The sequence below is a fragment of the Poromitra crassiceps genome (genome assembly GCF_964638095.1).
Source record: "Poromitra crassiceps genome assembly, chromosome: 20".
In the NCBI taxonomy this organism is placed as follows: Eukaryota; Metazoa; Chordata; class Actinopteri; order Beryciformes; family Melamphaidae; genus Poromitra; species Poromitra crassiceps.
Genome location: NC_139637.1, coordinates 5411721 through 5429762, shown reverse-complemented (window position 1 = coordinate 5429762; position 18042 = coordinate 5411721). Strand labels below are relative to the sequence as shown.

At 47.7% G+C, this 18042-nt stretch overlaps 2 protein-coding genes across 2 annotated transcripts in view; one reads left to right on the top strand and one right to left on the bottom strand.

Annotated features, from left to right (window-relative positions):
- Nucleotides 1-556: 556 nt before the first annotated feature.
- Nucleotides 557-7508, top strand: gdi1 (GDP dissociation inhibitor 1; the record flags this gene model as incomplete). The annotated part of the gene is made up of 11 exons (XM_083656683.1): nucleotides 557-738; nucleotides 1722-1829; nucleotides 2059-2158; nucleotides 3133-3267; nucleotides 3413-3611; nucleotides 4245-4376; nucleotides 4498-4597; nucleotides 4712-4883; nucleotides 5518-5662; nucleotides 5856-5910; nucleotides 7356-7508. Exons 1-11 carry the CDS (start codon nucleotides 694-696, stop codon nucleotides 7506-7508), a joined length of 1344 nt encoding a protein of 447 aa, XP_083512809.1. The 5' UTR covers nucleotides 557-693.
- A 162-nt stretch (nucleotides 7509-7670) lies between these two features.
- Nucleotides 7671-18042, bottom strand: part of itih6 (inter-alpha-trypsin inhibitor heavy chain family member 6) — a gene marked incomplete at its 5' end in the record, with an annotated part of 27480 nt that continues 17108 nt past the window's right edge. The window contains 12 exons of the mRNA XM_083656490.1: nucleotides 7671-11508; nucleotides 12531-12914; nucleotides 13649-13762; nucleotides 13874-13939; nucleotides 14228-14275; nucleotides 14590-14607; nucleotides 14808-14840; nucleotides 15012-16808; nucleotides 16925-17096; nucleotides 17260-17376; nucleotides 17532-17701; nucleotides 17979-18042. The exon at nucleotides 17979-18042 is cut by the window's right edge and continues 184 nt beyond it. Of these exons, the coding sequence (XP_083512616.1) occupies nucleotides 11243-11508; nucleotides 12531-12914; nucleotides 13649-13762; nucleotides 13874-13939; nucleotides 14228-14275; nucleotides 14590-14607; nucleotides 14808-14840; nucleotides 15012-16808; nucleotides 16925-17096; nucleotides 17260-17376; nucleotides 17532-17701; nucleotides 17979-18042 (3249 nt within the window). The 3' untranslated portion in view covers nucleotides 7671-11242. The remainder of the gene's footprint in view (nucleotides 11509-12530; nucleotides 12915-13648; nucleotides 13763-13873; nucleotides 13940-14227; nucleotides 14276-14589; nucleotides 14608-14807; nucleotides 14841-15011; nucleotides 16809-16924; nucleotides 17097-17259; nucleotides 17377-17531; nucleotides 17702-17978) is intronic.

Below are 18042 nucleotides of genomic sequence, written 5' to 3'. Positions count from 1 at the left end.
ACAACAACAAAACAACAACAACATAGGCTATATTCATGTAATAGGCTACTACTATTCCTGCGTTCAGTGAAGGGAAAGCAGCAACTCCCATCCAGCATCTACTACACAGCTGTAGTGGCGGAGGGATACGCCTGCATCCGCGCAACGCTGCACCTATCTCAATTGGAAAGGATAGAGACGGAATAGGGAACTGAACACACTGGCTTAGACAAAGGGTCTTTTTTATCAGGGCAGACATGTTCAACTGCAGGCAAAACTATGGAATGCAACCCATCACGTGCATAATCCATCCATAAACCCGACTGTTATAGACTGGGGCTTTCATTATATAGCGCAAACAATGTTCCAGTTTTGCGCCTATGTGGCAGGGCGCTGTGTGCAGGGGAAGAGCGAGAGAGGATGGGCACTATTTGCCGGCGCGCACGGATATTGTTCCAGGGTGTGTTCCACGGTTAGGGCCATCTTTGGTCGTCCTCGCCGGTGACAGTGTGGACTGTATATTATATTCCACTGGTCATTTATTCCGTAATGATTAATAAATTAGGTTGAACTTGAAACGAGACATTTCGTAGACTTGGGCAAAGAACGGGAGGCAACTCGGTTTCACTGACTCAGCTGGCGGTCTTTCCTTCAATACCCTTCAATTTCACCAGGCGAGAAAAGAGGGCGAGACAGGAGAGGCGGTGATACAACATGGATGAGGAATACGATGTGATTGTTCTGGGCACCGGACTCACAGTAAGTAATAGATTCATTCAGCTCCATTTATTACAACTACACGAAAACAGTGCAGGTATATAATAGCAGCCACTTTCAGAATGATCGGTTTGGTCAGAGCGCGGCCCGCTAACGTTCCATCCTCCTCCCTTTAGCCCAGAAGTGAAAGCGTCCCTGCATCCCTGTGTGTTTGTGACATTAAAGGGTGTCTTTAGAAATGTCAGCGAAATAGCTCATTCGAGCCGTTTGTAAATCGGAGATAAAAACGGGAGGACCATGCGTTAAATGTCGATGGCAACAGCCGGGGGACGGGCGGGGGGGGGGGGGGGGGCGCTGTTGGAGCGTCTTTTAGGCGTAACCCTGTAGCCTACTGTGTGATGGTCCTCTCTTTACTTAGCATAGACAGGCCTCCATTCTGGGGTTTGCGCAGGCCTGAGAACGGCTTTATTAAATCATCCTTTTACTGTATATCATACGCTGCTTATCACACGCCGCCCGGCAGAAATATGCCTTATATTAACACGTGTTAATTAGCTGATATTAATCGAAGATCTAGGCTACATTTGACATTGCACAGTTTGGCTATTTTATTTAGATTGTGTAACATCTCAATGCATGTATAGCCTATAATGTAATATTTGGTATGATTGTGCTCACGAAATGTCGGATAACCTTGTAATATGTGAATAATAACTTACTATTATTATCATCGTCATCATCATTACTACCGTACCGTACTGTATTTTTTTTTTTTTTTTACAGTAGATGCATGGGTGAAACGGTCCGGTCGCACATGCGCACACCCGTTGACTAGCTCTGTCCCCTCTCTTGCATCCTCTTCTCAAAGATGTCTCCCTCCCTCTCTCTCTTTTTCCTCAAGCTATCGTTCTCTCTCCGCCGTCCCACAGTCCGTGTGATGAACCTCACCCCGAACCAATAAAAGCCATTTTCATTTTCTTCCAAATTTATTTCCAAATGGATGATGATCAATTGTGTGTGTGTAGGAATGCATTCTGTCTGGGATCATGTCTGTGAACGGGAAGAAGGTGCTGCACATGGACAGGAACCCCTACTATGGTGGAGAGAGCTCTTCCATCACCCCCCTGGAGGAGGTAAAAGACCACGCTGACAATACTGTGCTGGGATCTATAAAAACAATCAATATTATTTTATGGCCCCTCATTACATCACATTTTATATCCTGCTCGACTGTGTCAGCTAGCGTTTTGCTATCTTCATTCGCTGAGCGCCTTAGCTTCCGTACTGCGAGTGATCCTGTGAGCTGCTGGTGTTCTTCGTTGTAGGATGTTGTTGACGTTTCTCTTTCCTGTGCTGCTGCAGCTGTACAAGCGCTTCAACCAAGCAGATAGCCCGCCTGAGTCCATGGGCAGAGGAAGAGACTGGAATGTTGACCTCATCCCCAAGTTTCTCATGGCCAACGGTCAGTTTCACCCCAGAGAGTTTGTATACAAAACGTTGGTTGAATTGAAATGTCATTCTCCATCTTTATTCACCTTGTGTTCATACGCGGCACTGGGCCAAATTCTTCCGGGTTGTTTTAACACTTCCGGCGGTCACGGCGCAAAATAAGAGAGTTGTTTTTGTAGCGGACAGTGCAGGGGGTAAAATAAAGAACGTAGCCTACTACTTTGAGCTCGGTACACAGCAAGCAAGCGGAGTATCCACTGTTAGCCAGGTCAGATAACGTTATCGTCGACAATGACGAGCACTTTCTTGTAAAACCTACCTGGACTCCAACAAAGAAAGCTTCAGATGGTTTTCTCTCCTCCGAGCGCTCGAGCCACTTACGCCTATAAGACCCGCAGACGTTAACGTAATTCCCTGGAATGAGAGAATTAACGAGCCAGTTACATGGCATTGCATTCTTAGACATTGCCGTTTGCTTTTATTTGGTATGTTACATACATACAATTGGCTAAATTATTAGTTAATTCAGAGTTAGATGATATTGGAGCAGCCGGCCTTTTTCTTTTTCTTTTTTTTAGCCGGAAGTCGTCACACAACCACACAACTGTGTCAAATGGGCGTGGCTACATAAGGTGAATAGTACTGAGGTGAAATATGTGAATGTGGCATATAAACATATTAAAATGTTGCAGCGTGATGAACTCATGTGTGTGTTTGACTTGATGATCTCAGGTCAGCTCGTGAAGATGTTGCAGCGTGATGAACTCATGTGTGTGTTTGACTTGATGATCTCAGGTCAGCTCGTGAAGATGTTGGAGCATGATGAACTCATAATGTGTGTTTGACTTGATGATCTCAGGTCAGCTCGTGAAGATGTTGGAGCATGATGAACTCATAATGTGTGTTTGACTTGATGATCTCAGGTCAGCTCGTGAAGATGTTGGAGCATGATGAACTCATAATGTGTGTTTGACTTGATGATCTCAGGTCAGCTCGTGAAGATGCTGCTATACACAGAGGTGACACGGTACCTGGACTTCAAAGTAGTGGAGGGTAGCTTTGTCTACAAAGGAGGAAAGATCTACAAGGTGCCTTCAACTGAGACTGAGGCACTAGCTTCAAGTAAGTGAACTGGATAAATGGCATACAGTTTGTAACCACAGATGTAGAGAAAGCATAGTATTTTAAAGCACGCGTGTAGTCAGGGTTAGGGTTGTACCGCATGAATTTCTGCAGATTTCCCAGCCTTTGTGTGAATCATCTGCAGACCTGATGGGAATGTTCGAGAAGCGGAGGTTCCGCAAGTTCTTAGTCTTTGTGGCCAACTTCGATGAGAACGACCCCAAGACCTTCGAGGGCGTGGACCCCAAAAACACGACCATGAGGGATGTTTACAAGAAGTTTGACCTCGGCCAGGATGTCATCGACTTCACTGGCCACGCACTGGCCCTCTACAGGACAGACGAGTAAGAACAGCAAAGCTATGCATTACCGAACATCAAGTGCTTTGACAGCTTCATTTTAATTTGGCTTTCTCTTAACATCACAGCGTTAACTCGTAATTGTATCATGTAATTACTACGGATTACACATTGTAATTAAGTAAGACCGCTATGTTACTGGCCATTTGATATAGGTTAAAATCACTCTGTTTCCCCTTCAGGAGGAAGAATTTGCAAAGCTTTAGATAGACTTAGGCCATGTTCAGACTAGGAGGCCAAATCTGATTTATGAACTTTAGTGACCTATTAATGATTCTATCCAGATTGGTTTTATGAGTCTGGACACTCCAAGTCTGATTTGTGTCACTTGTCCCAAACCACATATGGAGGTCTGGACACACAGATCCGACTTGACCACTTGCCCAAACCAGATTTGTGGCAGTGCGGACACACTCCCAAATCAGATTTTGGAAACCAATCAAGATAATGATGATTAATGATTTAAGCAGCAAATCGGATTTGCCTGTAGTGTGAACATGGCCTTAAGATCTCTTCGGCTGTTAACTAAGCCCCTAATTAGAAGCAGGATTTGACGATCCTAGTCATTATTCCCACTGATCGTCCTGCTGTTGCTGTTGTTGCTCTGTCCTCCTTCAGCTACCTTGATATCGCCTGTTTGGAGACCATCAATCGCATCAAGCTGTACAGTGAATCCCTGGCTCGGTACGGGAAGAGCCCCTACCTCTATCCCCTGTACGGCCTGGGCGAGCTGCCTCAGGGCTTTGCCAGGTAGCTCCATGTCTTCTCTGACTCCATTAGTTCTTGCTAGATGATTACCGCTGGTCTACATCTGTATAAAAGCAGAGTATTTCCACTGGATCATTTTACAGCTCTTCCTCTTGTCATCTAGGTTGAGTGCAATTTATGGAGGAACCTACATGCTGAACAAACCTGTGGATGAGATCGTGATGGAAGGCGGCCACGTGGTTGGAGTGAAATCTGAGGGCGAGGTACAGCACCAATCTGTTTATTCAAATGGTTTAGAAGAACATTAGCGCTCCCACATTGGGACGAGAACGTGACATTCCCGAATCCACATTGCTGTGCCCGTCTCCCGCCTGCAGGTGGCGCGCTGTAAGCAGCTGATCTGCGACCCCAGCTACATCCAGGACCGCGTGCGCAAGGCAGGTCAGGTGATCCGCCTGATCTGCATCCTCAGCCACCCCATCAAGAACACCAACGACGCCAACTCCTGCCAGATCATCATCCCTCAGAACCAAGTGAACCGCAAGTCAGGTGAGGAGCACGGCGGTTCCTCGGCAGATCAGCACCACGGTCACGTTCAAGTCAAGGAGAAGCAGTTTAGTCAAAAAGAAGAAGAAGAGAAAATAAATATATGATGATGTTTTTTCCCAGTTAATTATGTTGATTGAACCATGAGAGTTTGCGCTCAAATCAAGGGGCACTCTTGTCATATCCTCCTAGAGAAACAAGTTCATATCTTATTAATACAATCGGGCAGAAGTTGGCGTGAAGTGCATGCCAGTTTGTGGATGAGGTCATGCAGCGGCCGAGCTGTGTCTGGAAGCCTGCGTAGCGGGCGAGGCCGAGCATGTGTAGCGGGCGAGGCCGAGCATGTGTAGCGTCTGCGACCTCGAGGGCAAACCAACGAGGCACGGTAGAAATGAGCACTGAGGATGACGAGGACGCACGGTGGGAACGGGCGATGCTGTCAGACAGTTCAGCGGGCGAGGCAGCGAGGGAGGTTAGAAAGAGCGCGCTCTATTTCCAGTCAGAATAATCCATGAGCTATTTGCATGATTGCTAAAAACGAAGGGGTTCCCACGTGAATAGCAGCATAGGCAGCATTGTGCTTCCTGAGTTGACTTGACTCCTGTACCCGACAGTAACCCTTCTGCCAATCCTCCAGACATCTACGTGTGCATGATCTCCTATGCTCACAACGTGGCGGCCCAGGGGAAGTACATCGCCATCGTCAGCACCACCGTGGAGACCAGCGAGCCCGAGGCCGAGATCGAGCCGGCCCTGGAGCTGCTGGAGCCCATCGACCAAAAGTCAGTGCCGGGTCTATTTGCCTCTCACTTACCAATCTACAGGCCAGAACACATCAAGTGTTTTATGCGCTGTCATTCATAAGATGATGTAAAATATTAAAAGCAGCTACTGTGATTAAGAACAATGAGTGAGTGTCAGTCGCTGATTGTGGTAAATCCCCCCCCCCTTTTCTTCTTCTTCTGTTTTTTTCAGGTTCGTGGCTATTAGTGACCTTTATGAGCCCATAGATGATGGTACTGAGAGCCAGGTGAGTGACAGCGACAGCCATGTTGCTGTTTCTGACATGGAGACATGACAGTACATTACGTCATTTAGCAGCAGACGCTTTTATCCACAGAGACTTAACAATAGTACATTTTGTCAACAGTAGTGGAATCAACTGTGCAACACAGTCTGCATCAACCAAGACCTTTAAAAAAAAAAAAATACTCAGCATTTGTCAATAGCTGGAGACGTACAAGTAGCCTGGTAAAAACCATCCCGGTAACGTGATCTCACATCCTGTTGCGCTGCATGTATCAGTGGGTGGGACTACTTCCTTTGACAGACAACTCCTTCAGCCAATCAGCGTCGCCAAATCCAATCCAAATCCAGTGGGCAGAACTGCGAGAATGTCTTAGCCAGAACTACTTTCCTGACAAAGCCAGAAGTTCCGGCTACGTATTTGCGTCGAAAATGACAATGTCTCGTCTATTTACATTTAATTTCACAACGTGGTGAATGCACAAGTCACAACATGTACATCAGAGCATTTTGGTGCTGTTGGAATGTGTATTTGGTGACGTAATGGGGGTTTGGCTAGCCAGTCTCGTGCTAGCCAGAGTCGTTGTGCTAAGCTAACTAGCAGGAGGGGTGCGTCACTACGCACAGAGAAGAGAAGGGCGTCTATCTTCTCGTCTTAATACCGGGAAGATGGCAAATAGGCGAATCTCCCAAAATGTTGGCGCGTTCCTTTAAGGTTAGTAGGATAGAGTAGAGTCATTGCTTCGGGAGACGCCGTTAGTGTTTTGCCAGCGGCTGCCCTGATTGGCCCGGTTACATTGTAATTTCAGGAAATGGCTCTGGGCGGCGGGAAGTCCAGACGCGTGATTTCTATTTGCACATAGGTTACGCAATAACCACGCCCTGTGCCCGCCTACGCAGCAGTCAAGCGCCGGGATTGGCCAGGAGCAAGTCTTTTGTCTTCTTCTTTTGACAGCTGGAATCTCCCACGTACACAATCTACAAAAACATGCAATAATATAAACGGTGTTGTGTTCACGTTCATAGCTCATATCATAATATAATGTATCATATCGTTAATTTCAAGCTCAATTCTTACCCAGAGAAAAGGTACAGCACTGAAAATGTAACAAGCAATAGTTTTTTAAACATCTTTATTTTAAAAGATAAAAAAACCCAGGTGCTTTAGTCCCAAGCTTCAACAAGCAGACATTTTATCTCAAAAATCAAATACAATAAAAAAATCCAGTCCACAGTTTTTTCTACATTTTTCCCAAGTCCAGTCAGCTGTTCTGGCCAATCCGGCGCTTGACTGCTGCGTGGGCGGGTACAGGGCGTGGTTATTGCGTAACCTATGTGCGAATAGAAATCACACAGTCCAGACTGATAGGTAGAGCGAAACAGGATGTGAGGTCACATGATCACAATGAAGCCAACCTAACCTCATGATGGAATTCTTCTCTTGCCCAGATCTTCGCCTCGCGGGCCTACGACGCCACGACCCACTTCGAGACCACTTGCAACGACATCAAGGACATCTACAAACGTATGACCGGGAGCGACTTTGACTTTGAGAACATGAAGCGCAAACAGAATGATGTGTTTGGGGAGGATGAGCAGTGAGCGGTAATATGGGGGGTGGGGTGGGGGCGGGCGGCTTTCGGAGAGAGGGCGGGGCCCCCGGGAGAGGAGGAGGAGGAGCGACGTCGAGGTTTTAAAAGACGGGGGCGGAGCCTGCGGGAGGGAGAGGTTCCCGGGGCGGGGCAACACAGGGGGTGTAAGCAAGGTGTGTTTCAGGGCTCTGCCTTCCTCAAGTCGTCTGCTTCCTCTTCCTCACATCCCTCTCTCTCCTGACACGCGTTCCCACACATCAACGCTCACAAACACACAAACACACACAAACACACATTGTTCAAATACTCACATTCCCTATCTCTGTCACTGAAAAGCAGGGTTGATATGGTCTTTTCATTCCATTGTAGAATCTATAATCACGTCTTAACTATTCTCATTATTAGAGGTGAACTTCTTACTCGTTGTTGGCAATTTCAAACGCATTGAATTCTTTCCGTAATGTCTTTCTCCTCATATCAGAGGCTGGGCGGGTGGACATGGAGGCATTGAGGGGGGGATACATTGCGAGCTCTCGGCGTGAGAGAACTGTAATGGCGTAGCGGTGTAGATCCATCCGACTCGAAGGACCACCTCCAGTTGACATGCATGCATCTTTCACACACACGCGTTGTATTGTATATAGAACATAATGACACGGAGGTATGAAGGCTGGGCCATTCCACGCGTCATTCCTGTCAACCCTGCTTTCACTTTTCTCTTCCTTGGTCTTTTACCTGTGATACTTCAATAGACTCCTCCTCCTTTTACCTGTGATACTTCAATAGACTCCGCTCCTTTTCGGCAAAATCTGTTGGTCGGGCAAACATGTGATGAGAAGTTATATAAATATGGGCTGTTCTGTCAACTGATAGTGCTCTCTCTGCAATGCTGTTGTGTTCCCTGTGCTAGCAGGCAAGCTAACCGGTGGCTATTAACTGTCATCCCCACCCCCCCCCCCACCAAAAAAACCCTGTTTATCTCTGTTGTGTGATGTCAGTTTTGAATTTGAATAGTTTACTTTCTAACCTTTTAAATTATTGAAGAGTTTTATTTCTATATATTTGGTGCACGTTTTCACTTGCTGAAGTTATGACGTTTACAGAGCTGAGGTTGAAACTGTGGTCTGACACTGAAAGGCTCGAACATTAAGAAGGGGGATGTTGAGCAAAAAAGAGGCACGGAGAGAGGATCTGTCTAGCGGGCTTGCTACGTCAAGCGGCTTGCTACGGCAAGCGGCTTGCTACGTCAAGCGAGCTTTTCAAAGTATTCTGGAAGATTCGGAATGATGATTCGTTGAGATGGAGGCAGTGCGCCCAAGGAGCTAAGAATGTATGTGGAGAACGTTTTGGATTTGATATTAGGAAAGATTCACTTTTGGGTGAAGACTGAAATTTCGGCTCATAGTGAAAAGCACCAGATCGTGTCTTGGTTGTTTCAACCCTTGTGTACGTCATCGAGATAGTCATTCCCTTAGGAACTAAAACCAAGGAAAACCTGGAAAAATGTAGTCGTCAAATCGAGGGAAAAAGCTGGACACTCCCGCAACTTCAAAACACTTTGTAGCATAGCAAAAGACCTGAGGCCACAGTTACAAGTGCCGCCCCACAAGAATGAACCAATATACTTTGATTTGGTTTTAGCCTTAATTTGGGGTCTTATGAATAATATGTTTGGGTTCTGTCAGAAAAGGATTATTTTGTGTGTTAACAAACTGTTAGCTGCAGATCAGTCTTGTGCCAAGAAGAAGGGTGTGGCTAACTTATCGGCAAAACTGGCTGACATCTATAAAGCATGTTGGTAGTGTATGTGTGTGACTCTGTAGGGTCGACTGAATACTAAGAAGGGATTGGCTGTTCCACCAAAGCAGGCGTGTTGTTGTCGCTGCATACCTGAATAAAGGCAGTCCCCCTGTCTGTCTCTGCACTGCACATGTAGAGACAGGCAGTCCCCCTGTCTGTCTCTGCACTGTCTCTGCACTGCACACGTAGAGACAGGCAGTCCCCCTGTCTGTCTCACGTAGAGACAAATGGATCTGTGGCTTGGCTTGGTAGATGTCAAAGATGGACAGATGACGAGACGCTCCAAATCTTTTCCTTGAAAACACGAAAAACAAACGTTGAAGCAGTTCCATTTCACTTTGCCCACCGTTCACAATCCCTTAGCACCTCGAAACAAAGTGATCGTGTGTTTTGGGGTGTTTACGTGTCTTATTGTTACGCTGTTATTTATTTGATTTTCACTGACGTATTGGTGGAAGATTGACGTCAAATGCTGAATATGCTATGCTATTAGTTTACGTTAAGTTGATAACTGATAAAAAATGGATTTTAAAAGTGATGCACACACACACCTACATTTATTTGTCTTTTGTTTGTCGTTATTTGCCGTGTCATGTGTTATGTTTACCTTCTTTAGTGATCATTCCAGTGTTGCATCCTGGTATAAAATGATTATTTAGCATTCTTAACAAACAGGTTTTGATGGAAGGAAAACAGCAGAGTTGAATTCAGAATCTTTACCCGTTTAAGAAGTTAACTGTTCCCAACGGTTACACACACTTTGCATCCTTCAACATTGTGTGTGGTCTTCATCCTGGAATCATGTCCTCTGACAAAAACTGGAACACTGTTTACTCTTTGAGCATCGTTATGTTTGAAGCCCCTCCCCTTCATCGTTATATTTGAAGCCCCTCCCCTTCATCGTTATATTTGAAGCCCCTCCCCTTCCTCACCATCAGATACTGTCTTCTCTTTTTTATTTATTGAAAACAAAAGCCTAACGTGTGCTTGTACTGTTTTAATGTCCATCCAGTTTGGCCTTTGAAAACTACTATTGACAATATCCCTTGAAATTGACAAAATAAATAGTTCCGACTGAGTAGTAGAAAACTTACAGTCCTTGTTTGATCACTAGTATGTGAACAATGCCTAATGTCTTGTGTAACAAATACAATGAATTAAAACTATGAATGAAATGATAGAAAAATAAAAAGCACATGGCAAACCTGGAAAGTCCCATCAAATTCCTGATTCCTATTGTGTTCTTTGCAGTTGCGTAATAATCACATGCATGTGTGTAACCATGTCTTGGGATAATCTATACACACACACACACACACACACACACACACACACACACATACATACATACATATAATACTTTATATACACTTGTACTTTAAAAATAAAACTTATACAATGTTACAATTGTTAATAATTACACACGATTCAGAGATAGAAGAATCAGCCTTTGCCTAATAACCATTCCATGATGAAATATAAGAATAATCTGATAAATATATTTTTTAATTTGTGAACAGCATGGGTGTGTCAGACATTTGACAGCACGCTCTAAAGATAAAGACTGCCTGCCCGCGTAACATTTGTTTGTGGTTGCCATGCCAACAGGAAAACGATGGAGAAGGCATCATTCAATCCCTCCCTGTAGCTACCTTCAACTTGATTTGCCGTCTCCCTTTATTCGCAACTGGCTCTTTCGCCGTATAGTCTCCGCCCCTAACCCCGCCCCCACTCTCTGTCTTGTAAGCACACCTGTGTTTCACTGCTCTCAGAGAGGTCGAGAGTTGCGAGACGTCACGTCGGAGGCTCTATATGACGTTTCAGCACTGTGGAGTACCAGTTCTTGTGAATCCTTTCGTCTCAATAATCATGCCATGATGATCATTGAGACCTGAAGTGTCCGGCCGAGAGGCAGCAAAAGGTGGATTTGACTTTGAGCTGGAGTCACTTCCTGGATACGTGATGCACCACGTAGCTCTGGTACGGCTGCCCCAGGAGTCTCTCCACCTCTGCCTTGGGCACCACCCAGCACTTGCCCAGGTGGCGCTTCCGCACCGTGTCTTTCAGGGTCTTGTCCTGCAAGGTGACCGGCATCATGTGCTTCAAGCCCCACCTGAGGGTCCCCCGGGCCAGAACTCCGTCCTTACTGGCTCGGTCCAGATGATGATCCTTCAGCGCCGTCACGCTCATGTCTACATGCTGAAACTGGCCTGGAAGCAGGTAAAGAACATTGAAGGGGAAGTTAGCGTTTTGGTCATGTCTGACAACTTGAGCCGATGTCAGGCCCGGCGCCACGAGGGGGCACCAGGGGGCTTTGCACCCTCAGTTCAATTTTCTGCCCCCTCACTTAAAATAAATAAATACATAATATATATATATATATATATATATATATATATATATATATATATATATATATATATATATATATATATATATATATATATATATATATATATATATATATATATATATATATATATTTTTTAGAATAGTTAATCTATAAAGGCCAGTTAGGCAATGTTTGTACCTGACATGTTTCGGCTGCTGTTTCTGCAGTCTTCATCAAATTTGATCAGTTTAAGTTGATGTAGGCTACCCCCTATAAACATAGCTCTGTTGTTTCTGAATTGGCAGGGAAGCGCTATTCGCTGTGCTTTGGTTGTCACAAGGTGTCGGAGATGTAGCTATTTATTAAATTTGAACCTCACTGCATGTTGTAGTGATCATGACGTGATTAAAACACACACACACACACATCATATAAAAAAAAAAAAAATCAGCCCCCTCCCCAGTTATAACCGCCCCCTAAGTCATTTCATCCTGGCGCCGGCCCTGGCCGATGTACTTCTAAAATATACCCGGTTGGAGAGCACAATCACTGGCCATCATTCAGTCAGGCCTCCCTCACAGAGTTGGCATGCAGCCTCTCCTCTCTCTCGCCCCCAGAGGGCTTTCATAGTCCACTTCCCTGGCTGATTCCAACTCTGCTCAGTTGGGCTCCATCAGTAGCTAACAAATGGAGCTCTCCACAGTGCTGAACCTGTGTTCACTCATTTTGGCCACTAATGAGCCATTTTTGGCCATTTAGTCGGCCCTAATTGCCGAATTGAAAAGTCCGGCCCTGTGCCAAATATGAATGCTATCGGTCCGAGGAAAAGGAAACAGAGACACAGACATACAGAGATACACACATGTTATGTAGGACTGCTGATGTATGTGTAAGATATACCTAGTAGGCCTTGGGTGGAGGGAGAGAGCCCCTGTCCCTCTGAGACGTAGAAACCCAGGTGAGCCATCTGCAGGTAGCTGGGGTGCTTGTAGTGGTGGAACAGAACCAGGAAACGCACGTCCTTGGCCAGCTCGATGCGACAGCTCCGGTGGTGGTCCACGGCGACCCTCACGCCCTTCCTCGTCACGGAGCCCTGCTGATTGACGGGCAGGATGTCCCGCCCCTCCCCTTCCACCACCACAGTGTCCAATGAGAGGGTGATCATGATGCCGCCGGACCCGCCCATGGCAAAGGAGATGGTGAGCTGGTCAAAGTAGGTACGCGAGCGCTCTTCTGAGCCATGCTTGGAGGGAGCCCCCATCAGGTGCCCGTCCACCACGATCCCTTCACGAGGAGGAGAACCCAGGTGCTCATTTAGTCATGCATCCAAAAAGTCCAACTTTACTGTACCGATGTGTGAAAGCAGATCTTTTTTCTTTCTTTTTTTATCTTTTTTTCCAGATTTTTTGTCCCATTTTTATCCCCCGTTAGTGCTAATTTTAATTTATTTAACCTGGTTGCTGCTCCACCCTCTGCCGATCTGGGGAGAGCCGAAACTGGCTCCATGCTTCCTCCGAGACATGGGCAGTTAGCCAGCCACTTCTTTTCGCCTGACAGGGGAAGCTTCACCGGTAGGACATAGCACGTGGGAGGATCACGCTATTCCAACCAGTTCACCTCCCTCTGAACAGGCGCCCCGAACGACCAGAGGAGGCACCACTTCAGCGACCAGGATATTGCATGTTTTTGGTGTGGGGTTCCTATATGAAGGAAACCCCCAAGGGGGCACGGGGAGAACATGCAAACTCCACACAGAAAGGCCCTTTTGACGATCCCACCCGGGCGGTGGGCACTCGAGGACATGCGGACGGGCACGCATTCCTTCAGCGCTCACAGCGTCCCAGGTGGCAATCGAACCCAGGACCTTCGAGCTGTGAGGCGACAACGCTTACCACTGCACCACCGTGCCCTCCCTGAAAGCGGATCTTTAACAGATTTATAGCTTCTCTTGATTCATTCTATTTCTTCGTGTAAGTGTAAATGTGAGATGCAGCAGAGGTTGTTGGAGTTGTGCTCACCTCTCCCTGGGTCTTCTAACAGACGGAGAACATCGTTGGCCTTGCCGTCGACGGTGAAACACAGGTTCTGACGCAGCTTTGGCAGCTGGACCACAAAGTGAGGATCTCCATCAACTACGGGAGAGAACACTGATCATCAAAAGAACTTTATACTGCATCAAATCTTCAAATGACCATAATGACCGCAATACAGAAACAAACCAAAAGAACATGGTAGGCCTTTACCTGATGAGGAGAAGACCCTCACAGAGCTCAGGCTGGTTGGAGGTTCTAAAAGGACAAGACATTCAACTAAAGGACAGTCCTCCTCACTCCCAAGCACTGGAACCAATGACGGGACTAGACAAGTATTGCACGCTGTAGCTGTATCATCTCTACATAATTATTAGTCATTATTATGTTATTGATGAGGTACAGCCGTGTGCACAAGCCACTAAATACTTACCGAATCGGTCTGTGTCTGGTGTATCATCCTCCCCTGAAAATAAGTTCAATAGAAACATAGTGAAACATTCTGTTTACATGGCTAAAACACAGCTACAGTACAAATGTGTCTCTGGCGAGCACTTTAAAACTTACAGCCATCATAGTTGAGATCGTAGTCATAGTCGTAGGTTGCATCATAGTCTAAGAAATGAGAGAGAAACGGTCAGAAGCGAAGCGAAGCACACATTCTGCTGCTGAGAGCCACCACCCAACACACCCACACACACGCACGCACGCACGCACACACACGCACACACACACACACGCACGCACGCACGCACATGCACGCAAGCACACACACACGCACGCGCACGCACGTACGCGCATGCACACACGCACACACGCACGCGCACACACACGCACGCACGCACACACACACGCACACACGCACGCGCACACACACACACACACACACAGCAAACACAGCATGTGAAGCGTAATAAATAGACACTCACCTTTTACAAGGTCAATATCTGTCAAATTGAGAATGCAGAGAAAATAAGATTACTTAAAATCACTCAGTTCCAATGCTGTCGTCCAGTCAAACAACAGGAAATAGCATCATTTGTGACACAGATAATTGCATCTCATAAAATGCCAGTTCCCTTTATGTCAGATCAAATGTAATTAAAACAGAGAGATGAGTTAATACAGATAAAGAATAGAGTTTTACCTTTTCTCTGAATCTGAATGGAGGTGGAGACATCTAGTGGAGAGGTAGAGAACATGCTGTTAGGGATAATCACACCAGGTCTGCATCCATCATGCTGTACCTGAGCTTCTCAGTCAAAAATGAGTCGGCACTTTTATTTGTCTTGTCAGTTATTCGGGCGCAGTGACTCAGCAAACGATCGACACAACAGAGCGGAGGACCTACCCAAAAGGCCGGCTGCCTCCCACAGTTTTGGCCCATCTGTGACACCCGGCATGGGAGCAAAGGTAGCAGACACCAGGGTGGCGATCCTGATGTCTGGGTCCGTGTCCACGTCTGTGTCGTTGTCCTCCAACACCGGAGCTGTGGCCGGGGTGGGCGAGGCGAGAGGCGGGGCCAGAGTAGTGGCTTCAGGCTGACGGACATCTGTAGTAGCAGACACGTTGCTGGTCTCTGCCTCGGAGGGGGGGAGGGTCCCTCGCACAGGAGGCGGAGCCGTCCTCGCTACGCTGGGCTGTGGGGTAATAAGGGGTTTCCCAGGCAGGAGCGCAGGGTCGGTTCTGACCGAACCAAGCGGAGGAGGCGGGGTAGTGGAGGTTGTCGGCATGGCGATGGAGGTTTTGGGCTGGGGGGTAGAGATTTTCCCAGGTGTGGGCGGAGTCTGGGGGGTAGAGATCCTCCCAGGTGTGGGCGGAGTCTGGGCGGTAGAGACTCTCCCAGGTGTGGGCGGAGTCTGGGCGGTAGAGACTCTCCCAGGTGCGGGCGGAGGGGCGGGCGGAGGGGCGGTCTTCAGGGCGTTCATCAGAGAGGTGGAGATCTTTCCAGAGGGAGGAGCCGAGGCCGTTTTGGAAGCGTTGGGAGGAGCAGTGGGCATCTTACCAGAGAGTGGTGCCGGGGCCGTTTTCACAGCGTTGGGACTAGAAGTAGTAGTGGTCTTCTTGGTGGATGGTGTAGCCACGGCTTTTGCTGTCGTAGGTGGTGCTGAGGTCTTTTTGGGCTGTGCGGTGCTTGTGAGATGGCCAGGAGGTGGCTGAGGGGGTGGAGGCTTCACCGATGGAGGCTCCGGTTTGGTTTTGTTAGGCCTGGAAGGTGAGCTGGGCTTCTTTGGAGCAACAGTGCCTCCTATCTTGCTAGCAGCAGCAGCAGTAGTAGTCGTAGTAGTAGTAGTAGTACTGGCTGTGCTGGTGGGTTTTGCAGTGGTAGTAGCGGGCACAGTCGTTGGAGTTGGCGCTGCCTCTTCCGCATCTGGCTTAACTACCACCAAAGAAGTGACAGGTGTGACAAAGTTATACTTGAGGGAGAGGTTGGTGGCCTTGTCTGCGAGTAACCTCTGAGTGGCAGGGTCAGTAGTGTTCAGTTTGGCCAGGAGCAGCTCTTTGATGGTGAAATAGGCCCAGAGGCGACGCACAAAGCTGGAGATGCCGTCCATTCCTCCCGGACAGCCGAGTGAATCCGCCGTGCCGTTCGCCTTCGCTTTGGAAATCAACACGTCTTGTTCCACCTTCACGCGCTGCTTGGAATCGATGGCGCTCAGTGCGATTTTCAAATCCTTGGTCCCTGGTCTCAGCCTCCCCGTCACCACCAGCTCGGAGCCTTGGAAGTAGTTGGGGAACAGGGAGCGCGTGATGTCAAACGCCTGGTCGTCCAGGTAGGTCAGCTGGATGTCTGACAGCAAGGGGCTGGCTACTTCGTCGTAGAAGCCCTTCAGCTGCAAGGCCGCGTCTGCGTCCTCGTACACCATTCGAGCCACGCCTCGATTGTCCAACGCCAGGCGCTTCAGGAGAGGGAAGTCTGCGTCGTCTCCGAAGGCGAGGCCAAACAGAGAGGCGGAGCCTAAAGCCTTCTTGGCGTTACTGAGGATGGTGTCGCCGGCCGTCACCCCGATGGTCGCCTCGCCGTCGGTCAGGAAGATGACCAGAGGGACACGGCGGGCGGAGAGCTGTTCAGAGGAGCCAGAGGAGCCAGAGGGAGAGGGGTTGACCAGCTGGGCAGCGGAGAGCAGGGCTGCGTTGATGTTGGTCCCTGTGGGTTGAAGGAGGAGAAAGAAAGAATTAATTGAGATAAAAAAAGGCTAACAGTTATTGACTTGGCTGTATAGAATAGTCTCTGAGATGCCATGGAGCCACATCCCAACTCACATCCTTCGGCGATAATCCTCTTCACAAAGTCTTTGGCGTCTCGAACGTTCTGCCGAGTCGCCCGGACTGTTCGTCCCTTCTTCCACGTGTGAACCTTGTCTGAGAAGGTGATGAGATTGAAGTGGTCTCCTTCTCTCAGGTCGCCCAGGATGGTGGTCATGGCCTGCTTGGTCTAGTAAACACACACACAGCATATTGCTGAATTAGTGACATCATCAACCTAAAATGATCTCGCAAAGCACGTCATACTTGAGATATGATTCTATTCTAAGCCCTCTTGATGTAGCTGTGTCCAAAGAGAGTGACTTTTAATACAGGGTGTATTCCTGCTTTACCTGTTTGATCTTGGTGCCGATCATGGAGCCGCTGACATCAATGACAAAGATGACATCCTTAGGAACCACAGGAAGCCCTCTGGGTGCAAAGTAATGCACAAAGTAGCCATCAAACACCTGAGAGAGGGAGAGCAAACAAGACAAAGAGAGAAGGTAGAAGAGAAGGTATAAGACGCTTGTTATCACCAAGAAGAACCCATGTTTGTAACTGTGTGTAGCTACACTCTTATTCGACAAGCGCTATGAGCCCGGAATGAACCGGTGCTGCCGACCTGGACGTCACCCATGAGGTCTCGGAGGTCCACGTCGTACTGGATGATGAAGTCTGCGTTGAGGCCGTCGGCGGAGACGGTGCTCTGCTGCTGTACAGTCGGGTTGTAGCGAACTCGGGCGTAACCCGCCTCGCGCTCCACATGAGTGGAGGGAGGGGCGTCGACTTCACCTGCAGGGACGCATGGCAAGATGTCAATCCCGTGTAGCAATGAGCTAACCCCTAACCCTAACAGTGAGTTACAGTCATAAACTGCAAACATTTTCATATGGAAATGTCTGTTTTGTTTGTCTCTATTTGTGATGATGAACACAACATTGATTCAACAACATGTACACATACAGGTCATGAACGCTTTTACATTAGCTGTTCTGACCAGCCAGTGTCTGCTATGCTATGTCTTTGTGGAGAAACCTTCCAATGAATCCCTCTGCCTGTGGAGTTTGACCTTGGACGGTGTTGGAGAGCAGTCGGCTCGTCTTCAGCGGCAGGACCTTGAGGAAGCTGATGCC